The sequence below is a fragment of the Carica papaya genome, chromosome 5 (genome assembly GCF_054855325.1).
Source record: "Carica papaya isolate Zhongbai chromosome 5, ASM5485532v1, whole genome shotgun sequence".
Taxonomy (NCBI): Eukaryota; Viridiplantae; Streptophyta; class Magnoliopsida; order Brassicales; family Caricaceae; genus Carica; species Carica papaya.
This window is the reverse complement of record NC_142313.1, coordinates 44,934,216-44,959,501: the sequence shown is the minus strand read 5'-3', so window position 1 is coordinate 44,959,501 and position 25,286 is coordinate 44,934,216. Positions and strand designations below refer to the sequence as shown.

The 25,286-nt window shown below is 36.9% G+C and overlaps 1 protein-coding gene and 1 long non-coding RNA gene across 4 annotated transcripts; one reads left to right on the top strand and one right to left on the bottom strand.

Moving 5' to 3' along the window:
* Window positions 1-51: 51 nt before the first annotated feature.
* UBP8 (ubiquitin-specific protease 8) lies at window positions 52-22,536 on the top strand. 2 transcript variants are annotated; one of them, XM_088219285.1, is made up of 14 exons: window positions 52-340; window positions 923-1,174; window positions 2,613-2,754; window positions 6,483-6,542; window positions 6,615-6,692; window positions 10,462-10,815; window positions 10,911-11,051; window positions 11,166-11,336; window positions 17,725-17,982; window positions 18,722-18,870; window positions 19,079-19,633; window positions 20,461-20,734; window positions 20,831-20,905; window positions 22,083-22,536. In XM_088219285.1, the coding sequence occupies exons 1-13, from the start codon at window positions 255-257 to the stop codon at window positions 20,888-20,890; spliced, it is 2,580 nt and encodes an 859-aa protein (XP_088075411.1). In that variant the 5' UTR covers window positions 52-254; the 3' UTR covers window positions 20,891-20,905; window positions 22,083-22,536. The 2 variants fall into 2 exon arrangements, with proteins under 2 accessions (XP_088075411.1, XP_088075410.1); XM_088219284.1 differs by lacking the exon at window positions 20,831-20,905 and having other exon boundaries at window positions 53-340.
* On the bottom strand, window positions 20,517-23,576 carry LOC148266163 (uncharacterized). Of its 2 annotated transcripts, none has more exons than XR_015818918.1 (2): window positions 23,032-23,576; window positions 20,517-22,924 (listed from the first exon to the last, which is right to left on the bottom strand). It is a non-coding gene; the product is annotated as an uncharacterized LOC148266163 (long non-coding RNA). The 2 variants fall into 2 exon arrangements; XR_015818917.1 differs by having other exon boundaries at window positions 20,517-20,879.
* Window positions 23,577-25,286: the final 1,710 nt, after the last annotated feature.

Genomic DNA, 25,286 nt, shown 5'->3' with positions numbered 1-25,286 from the left:
CTACAAATATTCTAATTTTATTCCAAATATATCCTTGATCTCTCCGGCTCTCCTCTCCCACAATCAACAGGCTCAAACCAAAACATTATTATGACATGTAATTTCAATTTCCTTCTTTCAGAAAATCTCCGCTTGTTTCTCTGCAAATCCGATATTTTCTCCACTCTCCCTCTCCGAGTTTTCACAGATGATGTCCATTTTCTTTCTCAATCTGTAATCTCTGCTGCTCTCCTCTTCACTTACTTCGCAATCGAATGGACGTCATCTCCGAAGATTCTTCCGATTCAACTCAGCGAGTCGACTCGGACAACGACCAGCGAGTCTACTTCGTTCCCTTGAGGTCTCTTCTTCCTTTCTCTCTGTTTCTTTTACTCCTCTACCTCTTTAGTTTCGGCATTCACAAATCTGAGCCGAATTAAGCTAATGCAGGTTTTTTTTTTTTTTAGTAATGTAGCCGTTATTGACTGCGTGTGTCCTCACGGAATAGGTAGGGTAATGAAACTAGATGACATGAGCATGTGATTTAGAATCTTAAATCAAGTTGGATTGGAGTAGGATATGTCGAGATTTATACACACACACACACACACACACATCTTGGTAGACATGTAATCTGCTATTTCTTTTTTCTTCGTCCTGATGCCTCAGCTTCCAAACGGGTCATTTTCGTGGCTTTATTTAGCTTCTTGCCAAGGTTAGGATCCTAAATTTTCCAAGGAATTGATTGGGATTTTGAAGTGAATGCCTTTCGGGTTTTATGATATGAAGTGGCTCCTAAGAGATATCTTGCTTTTCTGCCTTCTTTTTTCCATAAGCTAAGCAATAATGTTCTGCTGCTCTTTGAAACCTTTCTGATATGGGTATCTCTGCGTTGTGGAAATTGATTTAGTCTACTATTTTCATTTTGACATGTGAATTTCAGGTGGTGGAAAGATACTCAGGATTCAACATCTGGGGAGTCAGATGGGAATAGAGGGGTCCTCTATACTGCAACACCAGGAACATCCTTTGCAGGCCCCATGAAATTGTTCAACAACATAATCAACTCGGATCTCATGTTCAACCTTAGAAGGGATGGGGATTCTTTGCGAAATAGTGAAAATGGTGAAGTAGGTTGCTCAGGCCGGGACTTTGCATTGGTCCAGGGGGAAATGTGGTTGCAGGCACTCAAATGGTGAGGTTAAGTTCTGAAGAGTTTTCTGCTGCGTGTTTCCCTTTCTAAATTTTTCCGGTATAATGAGTGAATGTGTTAGAAACAATGTGGATGGGAACAGTTGTGCTCAAAATGCAGCTTATCGTCGGTCTTTTGGTTGTCTGTTTTTGAAATTATAACAAGTGTCTAATACAGTTTGCTTGATGCCAGTTGGGTGGTATATATTGTTATTTTGGATTAATCTTCTACTGGTAAATGGATGATTACTGGTAAGCTAAGTACATAATATGCAAATCTCGGACATACTTATACCTGTCGGACTGTTATATATTATCAAACAACATTATTATGTTTTTAACAAGAAGCTTGTTAGTGTATGTGGTAGGGTTCCTAGTTATTGATACGGAGACAGTAACTTCCAAATAAAAAGGTTTGCTGCTACTTTTTTTTGCCAATACTTGTTACAATTTTGATGCTCCTAATTTCTAGGTTGTGTTGGAATTACTATTCTTGACATTACTTATTTATTGGCATTGGCAGCAATTGGTCAATGAGTACCAGGAGTTGGTTTTGTCAGATAAATTGATTTGGAACTTCTAATATGAAAGTTCTACACATTCTGTCTTTTATAATCTAGGAGGCTTCTAGAAAAGAAAAATGTTTATGAGGCATTTGTTTCAGTTGCCTGAATGATTGGATCAGTGGTTCTAAGGTTCTTCCTATTTGGCCGTTGACACATTTTTATAGGGATTTCTTCCGTCTTTTATGCTTTATACCATGTCTCTTTTTACCTTTTCTTCTTGTCTTGATGAAAGACTTCAATAATTACTCTTACTTTTAGAATTTTGTTTTTCTTGACGTATCAATTCATATGAGATGCTTATTTATCTTTAAGAAACCAAAGATGGATATCTAAGGACTTTTGAGCCTAACCTAAAGTTTGTGTTCCCCATGTAATCTCCTACTGTTTGGAGGGCCATGTCCATTCCCAGAAAATGTCTCATTTGAAAGCCGCTTGATCGAGACATATATATAAAGAAATTTTGTTTCAGACACAGAAAATATTTATTGTTACTCTCCAGCCATTCAACTCGGAAAAGTTCTGCAGAATTCAAAAAGGATAACCTGTCTATTTGAGTTGCCTTCATTTAGATTTTTGTTAATCTCGTTAGTGTTTGCACTTGGTTCTTTCAAGTGGTGCATTCAGTCAAAAAGAACAATAGGAACAATAGGAATAATTGGTAAGATGTTAGATTTACTTTTAGAAAATTTGTAAGTTTATATGGAAGGTTTATGAGTGGGGTTAATTTTTTTATATGTTTTCCTTTTCTCTTTGAGAGGTTTTTGGAAACATAATATTGATCCTCAGAGTTTCACTTGATTTTTTCTTTTTTTCCTTGAGAAACTGAAGGAAAATTTTTGTTACATCTCTACTGGTATTCTCCTCCTGTTTCTTTAGGCACATTGATGCTAGAGCTGCAGTGAAGGGTGGAAAAAGCTTTTCAGCTGCAGAAGATGATATGGCAGATGTCTACCCTTTACAACTCAGGCTTTCTGTTCAAAGAGAAACAAATTCCCTGGGAGTGAAAATTAGCAAAAAGGTAAGTTGATGAAAGAAATCCACCCACATTGTGCTTGATCTCCTTATGTTTTGCCCTTTTCTTTTTTCTAGAATTTAGTTTAATTGTTTTATAATTTAGTAGTGTGTTTGTTAAGATTTCACTCATCATTTGTTAGATTTTCAACTAAACATATCAAATTTAAGATTTCACTAACAATTTATGAACTTCCCGAGTTTTAGAGCCTCTTATCTCCTTATCCAAGTTTTCTGAAGATCTATACCCTCCTAGCCTAACTACCAGTGCCTCTCTTATCTTTCATCAATCTAAAATCCTTGGAACCACTCGTAACTAATAGAGTTTTCAACTGCCAAACATCTCTAGTTTTGTGTTTTCATTTTTAGAATAATCTCTTTGTTGGTGTTCTAATACTTTTCTTCCTCGTTTAAGGAATAGTCATCTATCTCACTCTCTCTTTGGGTGTACATGCCTCTTGTGTTTGTTTGGTTTTTTAGATTATGAAGAAGGAAAGATGACAATGACAAGAATCAAAGTCTATATTTCAATTAGAAATCTCCTCTCATATTCTTGTGCTTGACCCAATTCCTTTCATACATATTAAGGTTGATGATTTTCTTGATTTCTTTCTTGTCTTGTTAATTAATTGCATCTTTTTTTATGATGAAAGAAGTATTATTAGAATGGAGAGAAGGTACAAAGATAAAGAGAATAAAGCATCCTTGGTAAAACCTCCAAAAAGATCAGGAGCAAAACAAAAAGGAAAAACTCAATAAAAAATAGCTACTAGTTTCTTTATGACAAGAACAAAGAGATATCTTGAGAACACTTGTGAGCCTTGGCCTACAAAGAAGCCAAGAAGGTCACTCTGTCCTAAAAGAATTTGAGGAAAATACTGATATGTGAAGATTCTTGCATTTTGCTCAATCATCAGACCTGTAAACCAACAAAAGTCACCTCTAGGTGGGATCCCAACTTCCTTCTTCACACAAACTCCTTTAAGTGAAGAGATAAGAAAATATGTACAGAAGTTGTGGGGAGGGGTTGGCAATCTCATCATGCCAAAAGTATAAAAAATCACATTCCTAGCTACATCATAGTGAAGGAAGGGTAACAATAAGATTCAGCATTCTTGAAATACATCATACAAACGTCTATGAATAATGCACAGTTAGACCTGTGATCTTTTAACAAGTCATCTGTTGTTAATTTGGTAAGAACTACAATCTAGGTAAAAGCTTTAACCATGGAGGGAATTTTAGCCATTCAAAAAGCATTGGTGAAAGTTTTGGATAATGTGTAGAACAGTTAAGAGAGGACTTGTTGTTATCAAAACTGAAGGAGTCCAAATTCCAAAACCTACTATTAGGTTGAAAAGAAACATTACAAGGTTCACGTAGCTTAAGCAAGGAGAGCATATCAACAGACTCCAGATCATTTAGGTTCCTGAAGAGAGACATTCCATGAGGTATGCCTCTCAAAAAAATTAATGAAGTAGCAAATAGGAGCATTGTGACTCAAGGAAAGGTTATCAGGAAAATTAAAGTAAGTGGCACGGGGGAGATCGCGAATCCAGTTATCTTCACATAAAAATAAAATTCTAGTTCCATCCCTAGCCTCAAATCGGTAAGATGAATGAAAAGGTTAGAGTTGAGAGATGACTTTCCAATGCTTTATGAGTAACTTCTTGCTTCAGAATCCCAACAATCTTTTCGCATACCGTGGATATTCTTAATCAACTTTTGCTACAGAGAAAAGGTCCCAATCTAGAACCCCAATTGGCTATATCATTTTAGAAAGACTCAACCAATATAGGTGATGGGCTTTGGCTACATCATTTTAGAAAGACTCAATGAGATAGGTGATGGGCCTAGACATCCTATTAAACTTGGTTGTCTTGATCCTCTATACTAAACCCTGCAAGGCTGTTATTAAGGTTCACCCATCTCTAGGCTGGCCCTTAAGGTTTTTCAACATGTTTTTTTTTCTTTTTTCTTTTTGGGGGTATTTTGTTCAAATTCTCACTTTATGCCCAAATGCGGAGTAGATTTAATAGTGGTAAGTGGGTTAGTGCTTATTTATCCATTTGATCAAAGTCATGGTATCCTTTGATAGAGGGCCGAACAGTGGCTCGTGGTCATTGATCATATGTTTAGAAGCCTTTCTCATTTGACTGATGAACTTCTCTGCATTCTTGACCGAGCTAAATATGGTCTACCAGAGGTGTGTCCGAAACCATCCAAGTCAGATAGGGATTCACTTTTCTAACATTAAAAGTATTGATTGCTGATCAACTTCTTAAGCCCTTGATACTTATATGAATCTTGAAGTTATTTATTATATATATGAGACAACGAGAATGACTGCACCATATGTTCCTTATGACAACATACATATCAAAAAGGTCCTTGAGCTGATTACATTTGAATTGGTAGTTGACTAAATGAGGAAATTGCATGTCAAGGAGATCCTAATTGTTGATAAGGTTGGATGGATTAGCTTAGCTCTAGTGATGTTGGATCTTGAGTGTGAATCATTGATTATAGAAATGTTTGAGCACTTATATGTGGAGGCAAGTATAATTCTTCTTTTACAGGAAACTGATAATATCTTTGTTGGGTTGCTTCCTATTCTCTACCGTATTAGGAGAAAGAAGGAAAAAAGTTTTTTGTATCTGGGGGCTTCCTCTCTGTGACCTTTTAATGAGAAAGCTTTTTCTCTGAAAAAAATATGGTGTTGTAGAGGTGGAGCATTTTTCCTGCTTGGTGGGTCATTTGGTTGGACCTGAGCAAGAATCTTCAAGCATTGTTTTCAACTACCTCACATGGTTTGGGATATGACGGTCTTGTTCACTTCACTTTGGATTAAAGGCTTTGTTGTTTCTTAAAGCAATGCTTTTATCTACTTTGCAAAGAGAATGGATCTACATTTTGTCTTTGAGGCTATCTAGGAAATATTTTTATTTTCCCTAATAGTTAATATTCCCGTGTCTCTCTCTCTCTCTCTCTCTCTCTCTCTCGCTTAGGTTATGAGTTCTTCCAAATGATTGTGTCTCATTGCGTGTCATCTTTGTAATGATCTGTGCATGTGGGTAAGCTAATATTGGACTTCTGTCATGGGATTTCTGATATTCAGACAAATACATGATTTGATGTAAGCATCTCAGGATTCTACTTTAGGCCAGGAGGAAGGGGCTTATAGCCGTTTGGTGTGGTACTCTTTTTGCTAGTTGTTGGGTTTTATTGTTGAAGTGCAATGCTAGAGTTTTTCATCAGAACTTTTGAATTGGATGGTAATTCTGGCTTTCTTCATCAGCTAGGCAAACTGTCTTCTTTGGAGATATGCTATTGTCTATCTTGCAAAGGAATTGAGAGGCTATTCTTCATTGAAATATTTCCTTCTGTTTTTATTTTCTGGTTTTCCTTTTTGATCCGATTGTACAAGGATGGTTGGCCCTTCGTATCTTTGTAATCTTTTTTTATGCTCTTCTTAATAAGACTTTTTATTTTATAAAAAAGTTATTCTTTTCTGAGTTTTTCATGCAATTCATATATCCCTCCTTAGTTTTTCATTAATCTCTTTATGTTACTTTCAATTGTTACCCATCTCGGTTGTCCAGGGATTATTTGGTTTTAATTTCCTGACATAATGCCAGTTTGTCATTAATCTCTTTATGTTGCTTTCAATTATTAACCATCTCGGTTGTCCAGGGATTATTTGGTTTTAATTTCCTGACATGATGTTTTATTTAGGATAATGCAGTTGAACTCTTCAGAAGAGCCTGCAAGATCTTCAGCCTTGAATCTGAGCAGGTAGTATTTGATTTAGTAATGGATTTTTTTGGGCTATATTTATATTGTTCTCTAATTATAAAATTGTTACAGTTACGCATCTGGGACTTTTCTGGGCAGACAACCCTATTTTTTATGAATGACAAGAACAAGTTCTCAAAAGATCAGGAGGTACGTGGTTATCCTTGTTTAGTTAATTTATTTCTCTCTTGTCGCACTGTGTAAAGGCACTTAATATTATTGGATCTGGGGGAAGGCTTGCCTGCCTATGTTTACATCTGGAGATATTATTGTGCATCCTTTATATTAGCTTATGTTCTTTGAAATGCTTGAATATCTTTTGATTGTTTTCTTTTTTTAGAGCCCAAGTGTGTAACATTTATAGATGTCTTGCTGGTGACTCTTAGTGCTACATACTGTTTATCTCCAAAAAAAGTTATGAATGTCTATTGATTCTTAATGTTTTGTTGAGGAGAAAATATATAAATGTGTTTTGTGTGATTTTTGGAATGCTTTTTTTTTTTATAAAAAAAATTATTGATCTTTGGAATGCTTGAATTGCTTTTAATTGTTTTATTCTATTAGGTCCATAAATTGAGATCTTATATGGAATCTATTGTGGAAGAGGGTAAGGGCTCTTTAAGGGAGAATCCTTCAATCTCTGAATGATAGGGGCTCGTGAAGAGTTAGCCCTTTAATCTCTCAATTTGTAAACAAATTCTCTCTTAATTGAAGATATTCTGGACACAAATTTACTACCACAATCATTTTTTTTTAAATAAAAAGTACTACCAGAATCACTTGTCTGCATGCATTAATGTGGATAATCATTTGTTAAAGGTCTAGCTGGATTGGTTGGGTGTGTTATCTTGGACTGACCTATTACCTTTTTGGGCATTCCTCTGTTGGGTAATTCTAGAGCAGCTTCATTTTGGAATCCGGTGGTATCCATGGTTTCTAGACACTTGAGCATTGAAAGGGTGCTCTTTTTTATCTTGGTGGGAGGGTTACTCTTATTCAAGCATGCCTCTCTAGTATTCCCATCTATTATCCTTCTGTTTTCAAGATCCCTGAGGGCGTAGCCTAGAATCTCGAGAGAGTGATGAGAAATTTTCTTTGATCTGGATTGGTGAGTCCTCAAGTCCATTTAATGAGATGGAGGGTGTGTTTCCTTTCTGAGAAAATGGGGGTTTTGGTATTGAGAACCTTGCTTGTAAAAACCAGTCTTTTAATGAATAAATAGTGGTCGTGTTTTCCTATGGAACCTTGCTCTTTATAGCATAGGAGGGTTGTTAAAAATAAATTTGGGCTACAGCAGAATGGATTGGATACTAAATCTATTGTTTCCTTTCCTCACAAAAGCTTTTGCAAAGCTATTTCTCAACTTTATGTGTCTTTTTCCCCTTTGAAGGTGGAAGATGGTTCCATATATATATATTTTCTGGTTGGATTCTTGGCATGGCCATCTCCTTATGCCTATTCAGTACCTGCTTTTTGCACCTCGATAGCCTTTTGCTTCACCATAACTATCCTATCTCTTGTTTCAAGGTTCATAAGAATGGTTCTATTTCTTGGCATTTTTTCTTCCATGAAATCTTAATTATTGTGAAGAGGATGATATGCTTTTTTTCATTTTTTGCTTCTGGCTCTTGAAGCTATCATTCTTTTTCCAGCCTTTAGAGTAGGTTTTGGTCTCTGGATTCATCAGGCAGCTTGGTCTGGTTATTCAATATCTTTGTTGGGTCAGTCCCTTCAAATCTTGAATCATTCATTATTCTTATTTTTGTGCTTTTGGGGAAAAAAAGGATGTTAAATTGTTGTGAGGGGCCTGCTTTTTGGTAGTTTGTGGATAGGCTGTGGTTGGAGAGAAATGCTACAATGTTTTAGGATCTCTGTTCTCTTTTCTTATTTCTTTTGGAATAGATGACTTTTTTGATCTCCCTTTTGGTTAAGGCATGAAGGCTGTATAAGGATATTTCTCCATGTATTTTACATAGAAATTATTCGGCTGTTCTTTATTGATTTTACTTTATCTCAACATTTTCTGCTTTTGGTTTTCTTTTATTTTTTATGACACCTAATCCTTCTCTTATATACTTTCTCCCCCATTTTCTAATTATGCATTTTCCAAAAATGTCCTTCCAAGATGAGAGTTCTTTTGTTGGAAATTCGAAATCCTCCCGATGAATTGTTTGTGTAGAGATCTGGTGTCACCAATAACACTTAGCATCAGTACCAATATGTTAAGTCTCTTTGATTGAGATCTTGTTATGAGATTGTTGTGGAAGAGGATAAGGGCTTGGTAAAACAGAACTGTTTGATTGCCAAAATGGTAATGGTTATGGGTGTTCTAATTCAGTCTAAACTGGAAAATTGGACAAGACCTAAGAGATTGCTCTGGTACCTGGTCCTAATACTTATAAATTTTGGGACAGTCCTATGAGACTCTGTTACGACAATAAGTGATTAACGTCGCCTCACAATCCAGTACAGTATGAGAGAACTAATTACGTTGAAGTAGACAGATACTTCATCAAAGAGAAGCTAGATACTGGACTGATTTGTACTTCATGCATGTCAACTAAGTCACAACCTGCCATTGTTTTGACTAAATGATTAAGTAATCATGTATTTTAGACAATTATTGCCAAACTGAGAATGGATAATATATATTCATCAACTTGAGCAGAATTATTAAGTACACATTGGGGTTTCATTAGGGTAAAGGATATATTAGTAATATATCCTGGATCTTTGTGATCTTTGTAATTATTACTGTTTCTTTTTTGTTGTTGCTATTCACTTGTATATATAAGGCCTTGATATTTAATGAAATACACAACAATTCATTCTTCTACAATATTACCTCAGTAGTCAGAATGCAGCATTGTTTATAAGGTGAAAGCTCCCAATAAGGTGAAGGTTTCCATTTGGATTGGCCATCCGATAAGGTGAAGGTTTTCATTTGGATTGCCATCCGTAACAAGATTAAGACTGATGTCTGCTTCTGCCATGCAGAACTAATTGTTTGTTATTTTGGAAAAATTGAACGATCTGTTTTTAATAAGCATGAACCCATCCTGCGGGTTAACAGCTACGTCACTTGGAGTTTTTGAACTAGCTCTTTGATATCTTTGCTGTGAGTTCAGTTTGTTTCCCTTCCCTTAAATTATCGTTATCTCTTCTCTCTGTTGGTTTGGTAGGAATAAGTAGCAGAAAATGTTATGCAGAGGATCTAGTCTTCCTGGTTTATAGTTGGAAAGATTGTTTCTGGCCTCTCTTTTTTGTGTTGGACAGATTGGTATTTTGCCTCTTTTGGTATTGTGTCGGACATAGTGTTTCTGACCTCTTTTAGATGTGCTTTGGGTTAATGCTCATGCCTCTTTGGGTGCTTTTAGCTATTTTCCAAAGGGATTGGGCATCTATCCTCCATTGGAGTGAATTTGTTTTTCTGTTTTCATTTTTGTTTTTCCCCTGTTGGGAAAAATTGGGTTTTCCCACCCGATATTGAGATTTGTTTTCTGCATATGTCTATGTATGGGGTGACGAACAAAGAGCTAAAATGCTGTGGAGAAGGGCTCTATTTTGGATGCCGGGTTTTATGGCTGGAGCGAAATGCCAGAATTTTCAGCAACACGCTAATGCTACAGAATCTCTTTTATGATAAATTAACTTGTATGGCTTCTCTACGGGCTAAGGCTTATGGCTCTTTTTGGAGTTTGCCTTTATCTATTATGCAAGGGGACTGGGAGGCACATTGATTTTGGCAATCTTTTCCTCTTTTGAGGATGGCTTATCCTCTTCTATTTGTATTCTTCTCCTTTCTTAGTGTAATCTTCTTTCTCTATAAATAATTAAGGATATCTTAATATTTTAATATTTTATCCAAAATATGTTACCAATTTTTATGCATGAGCTCTAATGCGGCGTTACTTTACAGATTCTTCTGGAGTTGCAAATTTATGGGTTGTCTGATTTAGTAAAATGCAGAGAAGGGAAAAAGGATGAATTGTCTTTACAACATGCTAACCGGACAAATTCCTTTTCTGGTGTGTCACCTATGATGAATGGTAATGCTGGTCATTCAAGCTTCAATGTTGCACGAAACAATTCATCATTTTGGGGGAAAGCTGGAGAAGCTGGTTCACTGGGTTTGACAGGATTGCAAAATCTTGGAAATACTTGCTTCATGAACAGCGCCCTTCAATGCTTAGCGCACACACCAAAGCTTGTTGACTATTTTCTAGGAGATTATGTTGGAGAAATAAATCATGACAATGCGCTGGGAATGGATGTATGCTACATCTATCCTTCATCTGTGTCATGTTCTGTGGTTATCTAGACATGTGGCTTATTTCAGTTCACTGACATAAATGACCTCTTTGGCAGGGTGAGATTGCTTTAGCTTTTGGGGATTTGATAAGGAAGTTGTGGGCACCTGGTGCCACTGTTGTTGCACCAAGAACTTTTAAGTCAAAACTTGCCCGTTTTGCTCCTCAATTTAGTGGCTTTAATCAGCATGATTCCCAAGTTAGTGAAGTTCTCTTGCTCAAAGACATTTGTCTTGGTTTCGTTTTTCTTTCTCCCTGTCTCAGTGGGTAAGAGAATATAGTTGCACTTATGTTTTCTGCATGTCATGAAAAGGAACTGCTTGCATTTTTGTTGGATGGACTTCATGAAGATCTTAATCGGGTAAAGAGTAAGCCTTATATGGAAGCCAAGGATGGAGAGGGTCGACCAGATGAAGAAGTAGCGGATGAATATTGGCGAAATCATTTGGCTCGTAATGACTCGATCATAGTTGATGTGTGTCAAGTAAGTATTTATTCTGAGATTTTGGCAGAAACCACAGTGGAAATTCCTTTTTATTGGACTTCTGGTAATCAAAACATGAGTTCAGATTGTTAATCACATTTCTATCTGGAGGCATTATAGTGGAAAGTGAATTGTGCTTCTGAATGAGTTGAGACAGGCATCCTATCTAGTTTTGATTTGCAGATGTTTGAAATATGTATGGCATGGAATGGAATTTGTCCATAAAAGTTTTTTTCTTTTATGTACTGTTCATAATGCGATTCTTGCATTGCAGTATGCCAGAGGTCACTTGGTCTCAAGACCTTATCATGGCAGATGCGGTTGACTTTCATTATTTTACAGAAATCTGGTTGCTATAGCTGAAGTAGGAAAAGTAACCTGATATATGATTATGCATTGTAATAACTTAGATATTGAATCTCTCAACAAAATAACTTAGATATTGAACATCTTGGTTCTTTTTTTTCTGAATAAAAAATGTAATATTATTCATAAAGCACCAAAAGGATGCAACATATATGCAAAAAATTTACAAGTTTAGCAAAATATGAATAAGGTTCTCCAAATCCTCACTTAAATACACAAGTTAGACTCTTAATCAAAATACTCAAGAGTTTAGAACCACGAGTTTTTAATTCTATCAAAGTTACCATAATCCTCTCAGAGGCATGTCTACTCCTCTCTTTCCAATAATCCAAATGGTGTGAAAAGAAATTTAATTGTCTCCATATCACTTATGATGCCCTCTATGCCCAAAGTTCCTCTCTCATTGTGCTGGCTATGACCCAACTTAGGTCCAAAAGCTAAAAACCAGTGAACATAGGGGATGTACTAGTAGGTACTAAGGAGGATATGATTGCAATGTCTCTATCAGTTTTGTACAAGAAACACCTATCCATCAGAACTTTGCCTCTCTCGCTTAACTTGTTAAGAGTGAGAATGCATTCTCGCATTGCTTCCTAAGCAAAAAAGCCATTCTAGGAACCCCCTTCACCTTCCACATTGATCGCCAAGGAAACCTCTTTTTCTTTTCCTCTGGGTAGTCAGAAAAAGTTGTTAGGACTTGACCAAGAAGAGTCCCTTGGAACATAGACTCCAAGATAGTTCATCCTTGCTGTTCTCAGAGATCACCACCTGCAGAAAAGCACTGTGTATCCCCCACATACTCCACTCCCCAATCATTCATATTCAGGTCAACAGCCCAAACACCATAACAAAGATGTGCCTCCTATACTTTGATGTCATTGTCTTGAGCAATACTGAAAATTGAGGGAACTTCAAACGAAGTGCTCCCTCTTTCATTGAATAGTCCCTCCATAGACTCACCCTTTTACCCGATGCAATTCTCCATCGAATGTAGCTTTGAAAGGCCCCCTTATTCTTAACAATCCTCTTCCACAATCCAAGCCTATATGTTCCGTTTAAGTTTTGTCTACCACCCAAAACTTCTTCACCTCAAATTTTGCTCCGATTGCCATCCTCTAGGAACTCTTCCCCTCCCTCATTGATATCCAAAACCTTTTGCCTTGTAAAGACATTTTGGGTTTCACCAAAGATCTCTCACCCAGACCACCATTTTGATATGAGTGTTTAACCACATCATATTGCCACAAGATGATATTTACTTTTGTCTTCTAAGTCCCTCACAGAAGTCAGCATTGAATTGTCTCTAATCTCTTCGCCATGCTCGCATGAATGGTGCCCAAAGACATAAAGTAGATGAGAATATTATCCATTGAGCTTTTGATAAGAGTAAATCTTTCCCCCTTCAAAAGTAAATCCCTCTTTTATCTGGTCAAACGGAATTCAAATTTGTTCACCATCAAATCCCACACCGTATAATTGACACCCAACAGAAATGCATACCAAAATGGTGTTCAGCTATTCATCTTTCTCATGCATGCTCAACTGCAACAATTCTGACTTAGCCAAATTAATCTTAAGACTGGACATGGCTTGTAGGCTCAACAAAACACACCTGATATTGAGGAGGTCACTGGGACTTGGCTCACAAAATGGTAGCGTATCATTTGCAAATAATAAGTGAATCACTTTTACCTCTTTACCGATCCTGCCCACCTGCAAGTCTAATTGAGGTTCACCATTTATTCTTGGAGTCCATTCTCTTCATCATATAAAACAGAAAACTCCAAGCTACATGGTTGCAAGCCTCTCTATATCAAGCTTGTGTAAAACCTCTCGCTCTCCCTTCTTCAACAAAATGTCAGCAACCTCATTTTCTATCAAGGTTGCATCAAGAATTTGTCTTCCCCCTCCCCTCCAAAACAAAAGCATGTTGGCGTTTCCTAGTTCTTGCTAGGATTTTAGCAACTAATTTACACACAGCACCCACAAGGCTAATAGGCCTAACATTTATGATATTTGGCGCAACTTGGATCTTTGGAATAAATACTAGAAAAGTTGAGTTTAGATTTTTCATAAAGGACCCTGAAGCATGGAATTCATGAAAGGTAGCCTTTAGACCACTCTTGAAAATGGCCCACTTTTGTTAACAAAAATCTCATATTGCCGTACAGCCCCAGAGCCTAGTCCCCTTTACAACCAATATAGCCTCATTAATTTCCTCCTCAGAAAGAGCTTGTTTTAAGGAACATGAAATCTTGATTACTTAGCCTGTTGAAACTCAATTCATTAAAAGTAGTTTTCCATGGTTCCACTTCTCTATGCAAGTCTTCAAAGAAAAAACAAAAAAAAAACTTAACATCCTCTCTTAATTCCTCTTTCCCTTTTCTCAACTGACCACCTGCTTCTAGCTCCACTACGTAATTGCATCTCCAATTGTAATTAGCCAACCAACGGAAGAATTTGGTTTTTCTATTGCCCTTCTTGATTTACTTGGTTTTGACTTTTGTTGCCAGGCTATCTCCTCCCTCATAATGATATTAGCAAGCTCTAATAAGCAGAACATCCTGTCTCCGCTCCCCATCCTCCTCACAGAGACCCCTGTTTCCTTCCATCTTGTTTAATATTTGAAGCTCGGAAAAGAGCTTGTCTTTCCTCAGGCTCTCCTCCCCCAGTTCCTCCCTATTCTACCTATTGAGCTCGTCTTTTAACATGACAAGCTTTTTGGCAACTCTCAGGATATCAAAACCAGTACCTTCATCTCTTCCCATCACCCCTTAATCTTATTCTGGAACTCAAGAACTTTGAGCCAATTGTTCTCAATTCTAAGTGGACATTGTTCACACCTGATGCCATTTGTCTCCAAACTTATGGGAAAGTGTTCGAAAATTATACACTGCATAATTTTGTCTAACATTTGAATCAGTGTACCTTAAACGAGTTAGAAACAATAAGACGATCAATTCTTGAATAAGAGAGATTCTCCATGGAGCTCAATCACATCCATCTCCCACCATTTAGCGGCAAATCCATAAAGTCTAGTCTATCCATGATGTCATGGAATTCCTTTAGTATAGACCTTGGACTAACTCCCCCTCCCCCTCCCCCCCAGATCTGATGGTTGTTCAGCACCAAGTTGAAATCACCACCAGAAGATCCCGTCTCTTTTTGCACTTGTCCAAGTCCTCCTGCAAAATCTCTTTCTGAAACCTCTGCAAGCGTGTGTGACACCAGTAAACACTCATCTCCTTTCATTCACCTTACATCTGAACGCAGAAGAAATAGAATGCCTGCTTTAAAACTGTCCTCGATTTCCAGTGCATTCTCATTTTGTTACACCACCATCCCTCCAACCGGCCCCCCTGCCAATAACTCTCTCCATCCCATCTCCTTGACTTTCCGTAGATTATGGGCCGTCAAATCAGAGAAAATCTCCATTTTAAACTCTTGAAAACAAATAATGTCTAGTTTCCACCTTGCCATGCACCCCTTAATAAGGATCATTTTTCTGAATCATTCAATTTCCAACACAACATAATTTTATTAGTCATAATGGCATAATCGAAGATTCTCCCTTTTTCTCCTCTCCTCTCTACTAATTTTTTCATAATTTATTGGCATCTGAAGCCTCTTTAACTCCCTCTCCTTATTTACCCCTACCTTCTTTTGAAGAGTTGATTTTGGGGTCTTAGAATTCACCTTTGCTCCCCCTTGATTAATGATAGCCTTAAATAGGTCAAGAACTTGCTCTTTGAAGCCATTGCAACTTACCGCCATCATTTTACTTATTCTGTTAATATTGTTCAAAAACCACTCAGTATCCTCCTTACCCTTCCCACAATCCTCAACTACTTCTATCACTGCCAGCTCCCTCTTATTTTCCTTTTTCTATATTGCCTTTTCCCTCATTTAGTGCCTCCACAATCTCCGACCCCACTACAATTGGCTCAGCCTCTGGAATCGGAAAAATAGCCGCCTCCAAGTCTACCAGTTTTTGTTTCTCTGCACTCTTTCCCATTCCCAATCACCCAAAGTCCTCCATCTGCTCTGTAAGAGAGTGGTTGCTCTCACCAGGTCCATTGAAGAGAAAATGAGATTCCGAAGAACCGTCCAAACCCGAAATCTCCCCGCCTGATGGTCAGACACCCTTCCTGATTGTCAACATCATCGATTCCTCTCTTCTTCTCCCTGATTTCACCTGCCACTGAACCCTGGGCTTGGATCTAGGGGCCTATTTTCCTTTCTCTTTTGCAGTGGCCTTTTGGATGGTCCTTTCCTTATATCCTGCCTGATTAGGCATATTTGGGCCACCCACTAAAGCATGTGGATCGTGCTTTTAGTGTTTGTTGGATCGGGTCTTGACCCAGAATTTTACTGACTCATTTCAATGCCAGGCTTCGTCTCCCCTGCTTGATACTGCTTCTCTCTTCCTTTGCTAACCACTTCCGGAAAACGACTGCTCAAGCTCCTCCAGCATCACTTGCAGCCAAATCCCGCTGTTGGGACAACTCCCACCTGGCAATCTGTTAGTGGATGGAAATCTTCCAGTAGCAGAGTCTTCTGCTTTGTTCTTGATTGTTAGAGCTGCTCCTAAAAGATTTCCCATCTAGTTACACACTGCCACCAGCATTCTCTAGTAGCCACTGGCCTGTAAAACCTCCAGGATGATAATTCTCCTCCTACTTCCTTCTCTATGTTAAGGTCAGATAATTTCCACCCCAATTCTCCCTTAACGCTATTCATAATGAATGTCGAGAACCAATCAGACTCCTAACCCATGAACTGCTCCGCTTCTCCTAGTAGAAATCCATGAGCGTTTGTGCGATCCACTCCATTTCCTTTCCCCAGAATATTATAGAGGCCTAAATCCTCTTCTGTTTTTGCTAATCTTGATGCCATTCTCTTCTTTCTCCACTACAACCACATCAAGACTTCCTTTCTGCAGCCAAGAATTTCCTGATTGTAGAGGACAGTTATCTTCCTTTGGTGAGAAAAATCTCACTGATCTTTTTGCCTTGATCAAACAGGTTTGATTGAGGCCAAGATTCAGCTGGAAAGTTGCATAGGACTCCAAGATCGCCTTGGAAAGGTCCTTCGAACTTCCGAGGGTCCAAACTGGCCACCCCAGTTTGCAGCAGTTGTGCATGTGATGTAAAGCTCAGCTTGCATTCCCGCTGTTGTGAAAGATGGAAGAGATGAAACACCTAACATCTAGCCAAGGTACAGTGGGTTAAAGTGGTATTTTTCTTGCTCCACAACCGCGTGAGCCTTTCCCCCACTCAGTTGAAACCTAGCCCCAGAGACCGAGGACTACAGCGACCAGTGATGAAGAATGAAAGCTGTCGAGATGCTCCCTTATGTTACAGCTGCTCTGGGGTTGACCAGAATGGTGGTGGCCTAAGGCAGTGAGCTAGGAGGAAGAGGAAGTTGTGCGAAGTTCTTGCTCCTGATGTTACTGTTACAGCTGCTGCTACAATCCGCCACACAGATTGAACATCTTGGTCCTAGTTGGGATTTGTTAATTTGATTCTGAGCAATTTTCTTTTGTAGGATTCTTAAACATTTTAAATTAATGTTAATTTGATATGGTTAGCATCTTTTCTAATAGTCTTTTTCCAAGAAATGTAGTTTGCACTTTTTCAAAAGAAGGTAAAATAAACAAAAATATTAGAATGAAGGGAAGCAGACACAAAATGGAAGAAAATGCTTCAAGACAAAGTACAATTCCAAAGGGTAGCCAAATCCCGTTCAATGTTGATAAATGAAACTCTAGAAATAGACCATGAGCCTTAACCGAAAGAGAAGCAGAGAAAACATTTCAAAGAAACTTGAAAGGTGAAACTTTGCACATTTTCTTTCTTAACGTTTCTTTATTAGCATGTGATGCTAATATATTTGAATTACTCCGAACATAATCTGTTTCCCGTCTTGCATTAGACCTTTTTTTCTTAGTATGCAGCTTGGGCATTTTCTTGCAGTTTCTTTATTAGCATGTGATACATTTGCAATCTAATTTTCATTGTAGGGTCAATATAAATCAACATTAGTTTGTCCTGTTTGCAAAAAGGTCTCTGTTACCTTTGATCCCTTCATGTATCTGTCTCTACCTCTGCCGTCAACAACAATGCGGACGATGACTTTAACGATTGTGAGTAATGATGGCACAACTCAGCCATCTCCATGTACTGTGACTGTCCCGAAACCTGGAAAATTTGAAGACCTTATTCAGGCTCTGGGAACTGCATGTTCTCTACGGGATCATGAGACCTTATTGGTGGCTGAGGTATGTTGTGTATTTAATGTTTGGATGTACTAGGTTGGTTCCAAAATATTGATGTTTTCCAGTGCCATAAGTTAAGTCAGTCCCTGTGGAAGTACAAAAAAGTAAATCCAACAGCTGACGTTGGTTTCCACGGAGTTGTAGGAGAGAAACTGTTTCCCACTATTTTACGAGGCTGCACATGGACATCTCTTGAGATAGCAATTTCCAATCTCCATCAGAATTGGGAGGCTAACATCTTTACTCATTAACAGCTCATACATTTTGTTCATCTATTTTGTGTTAATGTTGTTTCTTTTGTTCCAATGATATCATTCAGATGTTTTATTCTCCTTTTTGTACTTTTTCCTTTCTCTTAATAAAGCTTCATTTTCTATTTTTTTTTTAAAAAAAACTAATTGACAAGGCTGCTTATTACTACAAATTGTCATTTTTTTGTAAAAGAAAAACTTATCTTTTTGTACTGAGTAAAAACTCCTTTATTTCAGATCCCATTTCTCTTTTCATTTCTAACCATTTTTTTCTGGCAATTTCATTTTCTTTTCCCTTTGGTCTTCTCCAAAAAATATTCCTGATTCTATACAAGGTATTTATTGTCTCCTCCCCCTATATGTCTTCTTCAATTTTACATGGCCTTTTTGTATCTCCAAAACATAATGGCATACTATCTTTTATCAATTTTGTTACTCGACTTATCCAAATGTGTTTTCTTAAATCTCTGAGGCAATAGACTCCTGTGCAGATATACAACAACCGCATTATACGATATCTAGAAGAGCCTGCTGATTCGTTATCTTTGATTAGAGATGGTGACCGATTGGTTGCATATCGATTAATGAAAGATATGGTCAAAGTTCCTTTAGTTGTATTTATTCATCAGCAAATGGAAGAGTAAGTTTGTTTTGTTTGTAACTTTGATGTTATTTTCAGCATGTTGGCTTCTTCTATTCATATTAATTATATTTGTTCACTTCTAGCATCCTTTTTATCCCATTCCCCTTCTTTGTCTGACCTATAGCTTTGGTCTCAGCTCCCTCACTGAGATATTTTTTAGAGCTACCTTGTACCTTCCAATATCTTATTAATTTTCTATTGTCAGGCAGTACTTCAATGGGAAGCTGACTCCAACTTGGAAGGCATTTGGAATCCCTATGGTAGCAAGGCTTTGTGATATAGTCAATGGGTTCGATCTCCGCAGTCTGTACTTGAAATTGATTGCGCCCTTTCGATTATCTGCTGAGAGTAGTGCAGATGATTGTGATTCCACAGAAGGCTGTGCAATGGAAGAAGCTCCTGGGAGGGAAGATGGTAGTGATCCTGTTTTAGATGGAGAAGGAAATCCCATTAACGTGAAACAGGCTTCATGTACAGATTCTAAACTAAAATTCTACCTGACAGATGATAAAGGAACTTCAAAGGAGTCTTTGATAGAAATGCACGAACCTCTAGCAATTACAGGAGTATCCAAGCGGCTTAATGTGCTAGTATGTTGGCCAAAAAAGCCGATTGAACAGTATGATACACGTCTTCTTAGCTCCTTACCTGAAATTTTTAAGTCTGGATTTTTTGCAAAGAGACCTCAGGAGTCTGTTTCCTTGTATAAGTGTCTTGAAGCATTCTTGACTGAGGAGCCTCTTGGTCCAGATGACATGTGGTGAGTGTAGAAATTATATAGTATATAGTTTTTTAACTTAAGCAGAAGAAATATTTCCATTATGAATAGTTATTATCAAAAATTGTTTACCTGACTTGCATAGGAGAGGTATTACAAGTTATTTTAACCTGGTTTCTTATTTTTTCTGAACCATTTTGCACACTACGAATTTCCCTGATATTATGCTTTTGTTTGACAGTAAGTTGGGTATCATTTTTCTTGTGTCAAAAGATCTAGAAGGCTAGTAACTTACTTTGTCACTAATTTTAATGGATCTGACTTTAAATTATAACACTAGAAAAAATTGTTGTTTTCTTGAAGAGCTTTCCTATGTGAAGGAATTGGGTATCACATTCGCGCACACAGCATACTAACTTAATTGAAGTAATTCTCTTTTGCTTATTCTGCTATGAAATCCTTGTGAACTGAAGTCTATTGGAGTTGGAAAGCTCCATTACTTTTTAATCTCTGGCTTGCTTTTTGTCAAACATTTGATGATGGTAATAAGATGAGATCTTGGATTCTTCCTTTCTGCCCCATCTGCTATAGCTGCTTCTTGTTTATAACACTAAGCCTGGCTCTAGTGTTCTTTTTTTCTTCCTCTACATGACTGGGATATTTATTCTGATGCTTCCATTTTCCATTTGGTTCTTTCTTTTAACTTCCATAGGAAGGATTTAATGTACTGAGGTGGCAAACGGTTTTATTGGTATAATGAATTTTTCACTTATAGATTTCACGTCTTCTTGGGCTTTCCTTGTCTGAACTGTGGCTTGCTTTTGTTTTCCACCACATGCTAATTTCTGGTTTTCATTTATGTAATCTAGGTATTGTCCTGGCTGCAAAACACATCGTCAAGCTGTTAAAAAATTAGATCTGTGGAGACTCCCAGAGATTCTCGTTATTCATTTAAAGAGGTTTTCATACAGTCGGTTCCTAAAGAACAAACTTGAGACTTATGTTGATTTTCCTGCTGATGATCTTGATTTGTCACCATATGTTACCCAGTGGAATTGCCAATCATCAGCTCGGTACATGCTTTATGCTGTTAGCAATCACTATGGAAGCATGGGAGGTGGTCATTACACTGCATTTGTCCATGTAAGTGATATGTCCCCATGTTCTTCATATGTTCTGGTTTGAGGTGAATATTTTTGGTCAAGAGTGGCTTTAGATGGCCTTTTCCCACATGGATAGGTGAATGTCATCAGGCTTCTGCTGGTTCATGTCTCGGCTTTAGAACCTGCTGCTCCTTAGGAAGTTAAAGCTCTGGTTAGCACATGAAATTCTTTTTTTTTCCCTAATTTGTATGTTTATGTAGATAAACATACTTGCATAGTTGACAATGATGACAAGGTATGGAAAATCATTTTTGAGATAACTAGTTTCTTTCTTGAGATAACAAGGTATGGAAAATCATATTGAAGTAAGAAGTAGAAATTAGTTAGGAATTGAATGAGAACTGAACTAAATACAACTCTTGGTTCGACATCAGTTGTCTTCACCTATTACCACCGCATTCAGCATATACAAACCATTGAAGGCATCCAGTTCTTGGCGCTTAAAAGGTCAATTAATCCGATGCTGACGCTTAGGAAAATTTCGAATAGCTTTCATCTTTAAGCAATACTATAAGTTCCTTCACTTTTTCTGCCGTCCGCTTTTACTGTATTGATCTTCTTTTAATTATTTACAGATTGTCTAGCTAAGTTAAGATATGGAGGTTTATTTGTAAAGTTTTGAGTGCTTTACTGGCATAAGCTTTATGCTATTAAACGTTTTGATTAAAGATATACTTATTTATTGCTATTTAATTTAATAAAAGACTGAAATTTGCGACAAAAATGTTTTAAGGGTTTAAGTTATAGAATTTTGAGATAAAATTATCTTTTACTTATCACCAATGTATTGGAAGACTTTATATGCTGTCTAGCTTCTTTCATGTTAAATTGTTGCAAAAACTTATAAGCTTTCTAATTACCCAGCTTTGGCTTTTCATCCTATTCAAACATGTTTCCAACAATATTAATCTCAGAGAGCTTACGAACTCTTTTATAAACTTTTCTTAGCCAAAAAATAATTTATGTCAAACACTGTACTAGCCATTTAAGTATCTTTCTGCACTTCTAGGATGTTGAAGAGGCTAGTGTTAGGCAAAAGAGCTTTTCTTGGACATGATTTGGTGAAAAACCTTAAGTGATTAGAGCTGTAACTCTCCAACCGTAATGTAAATGCTTTCTTTAGCTGGGCCATTTTATGCATCTTTTAGAATGTAGCATGCGCATTAGTCCTGCATAATTGCTTGTGAAGAAAAAGATATTTAGGATCTAATTGATCTATTCATAAGCTAATGACTTAATCTCTCTTAATTTGTGATTGATAATCGCATGTATGCATGACAGTGCACTGTATTAATCTGAATGTCTTAATGTTCCCCTTTCTATTGTAGCACGGTGGTGATCAGTGGTATGACTTTGATGATAGCCATGTCTATCCGATCGGCCAGGAAAAGATAAAAACTTCAGCTGCTTATGTTCTTTTCTACAGAAGAGTTGCGGAGGTATAACATTAGATTAGCATTGTCAATTTCTGAAGAACTACGTCGAGATTGACTTATTAACAGTTTTGCAATCTTAGACCTAAAATTCTTTCGAGTCCATTATTAACTATTAACTGTATCATGGTGGGAGCTAAAGCAGTAAGACCATAAAGAGGAGAATATTTTTAGTGAATTTAAGAAGAAAACACATGTAACTAACTGCTAGAGGAAGAATGTTTAGCTTTTTATTAGAACATAGGAATTTTTTCTAAGAAGGGGTTTGCTTTCAGTGTCCACTCAAATGTATGTTGTACAACTGAGTGTAGATTGAATCATTTGATCAGCAATTTTGCTTCTATCTGGATGTGCTGTCTCAAATTCAGAATTTTGTTTTAATGCTTCTATATTTTCTGAGTAGCTTGAGCTCGTAAACATTCTATATATTCCTGGGACAAATTGAGCAAAGATTTTAATCCATTGTAAAGCTTTTATAATTCAGTCTTATGGCTGTTTGTGGATGGAATTCTTCTGCACGCATGGAATGTGTATGTCAATGTCATCCCCCAGGGCTTAAACTGTGTAAAACAACAGCAAGGTCTGGTAAATACTATGTTTTCCTTAGCTTTGAGTAATTTTTGGATATTTATTTCGCCGAGCATGATAAAACAAGGTTCTTCAATATATGGATCTTCATTTATGTGAAAGAATTTGCGGCTTGTACTGTTTTCTTATTGTGAGGTTGCTGGATCTTCCTACATATCTGATTTGTGTTAATGTACTGACACAGTCCGAGTTATATAAGAAAGAGGGTGCAGTGCAGCATAAGGTGATTTCGCTAAGTAAGTTATCAAAACTATACCTTCATCGCTGTTGAACTTGCTCAAAATGGTTGTTGAAGTCTGTCTCGGACCCTTGAAGAAATCCGATTGTGATGAATTCAGTTTCCTGTCGAAGTTACTCTGGAATTATCTCCTAGCATGCATGGTCCGAAGTTGGCAGGACGATTTATCAGGTAGAAAATAGAAAATTTCGTCCAATTTACATGGAGATTTCTTTCAGCAACCACATAAAAGTGAATGCAGAATTAGGTCTCAGGAGCTTTTACAATGCTCTGTTGCACAGATTATCGAGAAATTTGTCTCCTCCTCCGAACTTGGAAAAGAAAGAGAAAAATTAGCCGACGATTCTAGGTTTCGACAACCATCATGTTACTGAAAAATACAGAAGGGAAACACAGAATTAGGTGAGAGAGGAGCAGAGAGAGGAGACAGCAAAGAGAGGGTTTTTTTTTTTTTTTCTCTCTAATTTCATTCACTAACAGTTCTTATCCTTTTATAGCCCTAGCTTATAATGAACCTACACAATCTTTCACATCATCTTTACATATAGCAACACTCCTGTAAAAATTACCTTGAACCTTGAGGTGAGATCAGAAATGGGTATCAATCAAAATTGAAAGTTTCTCATCAGAGAGAGAGAAATTCTAATTGCACAGAGCTCGCATGGAGTTGTCTGAGGACTTGGTACCAAATTTAATATACTTACCATACCATATAAAATTTTGAAACTTTAACATAACACTCACAAATCATTAGATATATAACAAACCCAAATCTACTCGCCCTCAAATCTCATGTTTTGCACGCACGTTAGATTAATAAGTAATGTTAAACTACGATATTTGGTCGAAAAGTTAGTACCGATTATTTCTACAAAAAGTTTAATTTCTCCGATTGTGTGAATGAGCTTTTGACGCTAGTCGAGCAACAATAGACTTTAACGATGGCAGACAAGAGATCAAACTTTTGCGGAGCATACTCAATTTTTTAATTGTAAAACATAATTATATGTCGATTATTAAATACTATATCAAAAATATCGAGTAACGAGGCTAAAACTAGAGCATGCTTAAAAAATACTTATTCAAATCGGACTATACATATAGTATGTAATTAAATTAACAATGTTATTATTAAATCTATACATAAAAGAGAGAGTGAGAAAAAAGTGAGAAGAAGAAAAGCTTTAAGTGTAAGTAATTGTTGATTATATGGGAGGGCAATATAGAGATTTCAAAAGTAAATATGAAGTAATCTTTTAGAAAAGACCTACTCAATCACAGGCAGAAACACTATATGCACATACTTCCAAAATACCAACTACATGATTTGACATTACAGATTCTGTACTCAGCTCCCTCTTCCCCACACCACCGACAACCCCCCCCCCCCCACCTACACATTCACACTCACATTTATACTATACAACCCTCTCTCTCTCTCTTTCATTCCGTCTCGTCTTTTTTCTCTGCAGCTATTTCAATTTCCATTTTCTTGTATACACACACACACATACATATACATATACATATATGTGTATGTATGTATAACCTCCGAGCAACATCTCTCGTGCTAGAACTACATGTAAATTCATGTTGGAGAAATCACGGTCTATTACTAGATGGCTTTTGTGGGATGGTACCGTGCATAGGACCCACGTATCAGACAGATCCACGATGGAAATCTACCGCATGCATCACCGCACTGTTATCATTTTCTTGTGCACTAGAAAGAAAAGCTGTATCCGTGTTTATATATATATATATATGTATATGTGTGTGTGTGTATATGAGCTCAAAAGGATCCAAGCTTCGTTGTTTCAGTGGTTGATGGGTCTTGTTAAATGAAACAAACAGTACCCCCAGAAGCAGACTGTCCGATCTCTGTGCGTGTTCTTGCGACAGAATAAGACAGGGAAGGCGTATATATCGTGTATATAAAGTGTGTGGATATGAAACCCTACTGCTAAAATTAAGAAAAATTAATCTAATATAAAACAATTTTTTTTATCTCAAATTAATCTAATTTGTTTAAGATGTTAGTTTGCCAATCAATTTTTACACCCAAAAAAAAAATCTATATATCTTGAGCATCTCTTGCTCTTATATATACCATATTATTTTTTTTTAGTAAAAATTTATATATTTTAATAATCGAAGTATTGTTTATATAATTTAAAAAAAGATATAGTCTGATTCGAACTTATAATCTTTATAAAAATAGTGAAAATACCGAATATTTAGAATAAAAAATGGTCAGAATAACTTTTAAACGA

Coding starts and splice junctions, on each gene's coding strand:
- UBP8 (XM_088219284.1), top strand. CDS start 255: ATGGACGTCATCTCCGAAGATTCTTCCGATTCAACTCAGCGAGTCGAC. Junction 11,052..11,165: donor TTAATCAGCATGATTCCCAA/GTTAGTGAAGTT, acceptor TGTCATGAAAAG/GAACTGCTTGCATTTTTGTT. Junction 17,983..18,721: donor AGACCTTATTGGTGGCTGAG/GTATGTTGTGTA, acceptor ACTCCTGTGCAG/ATATACAACAACCGCATTAT.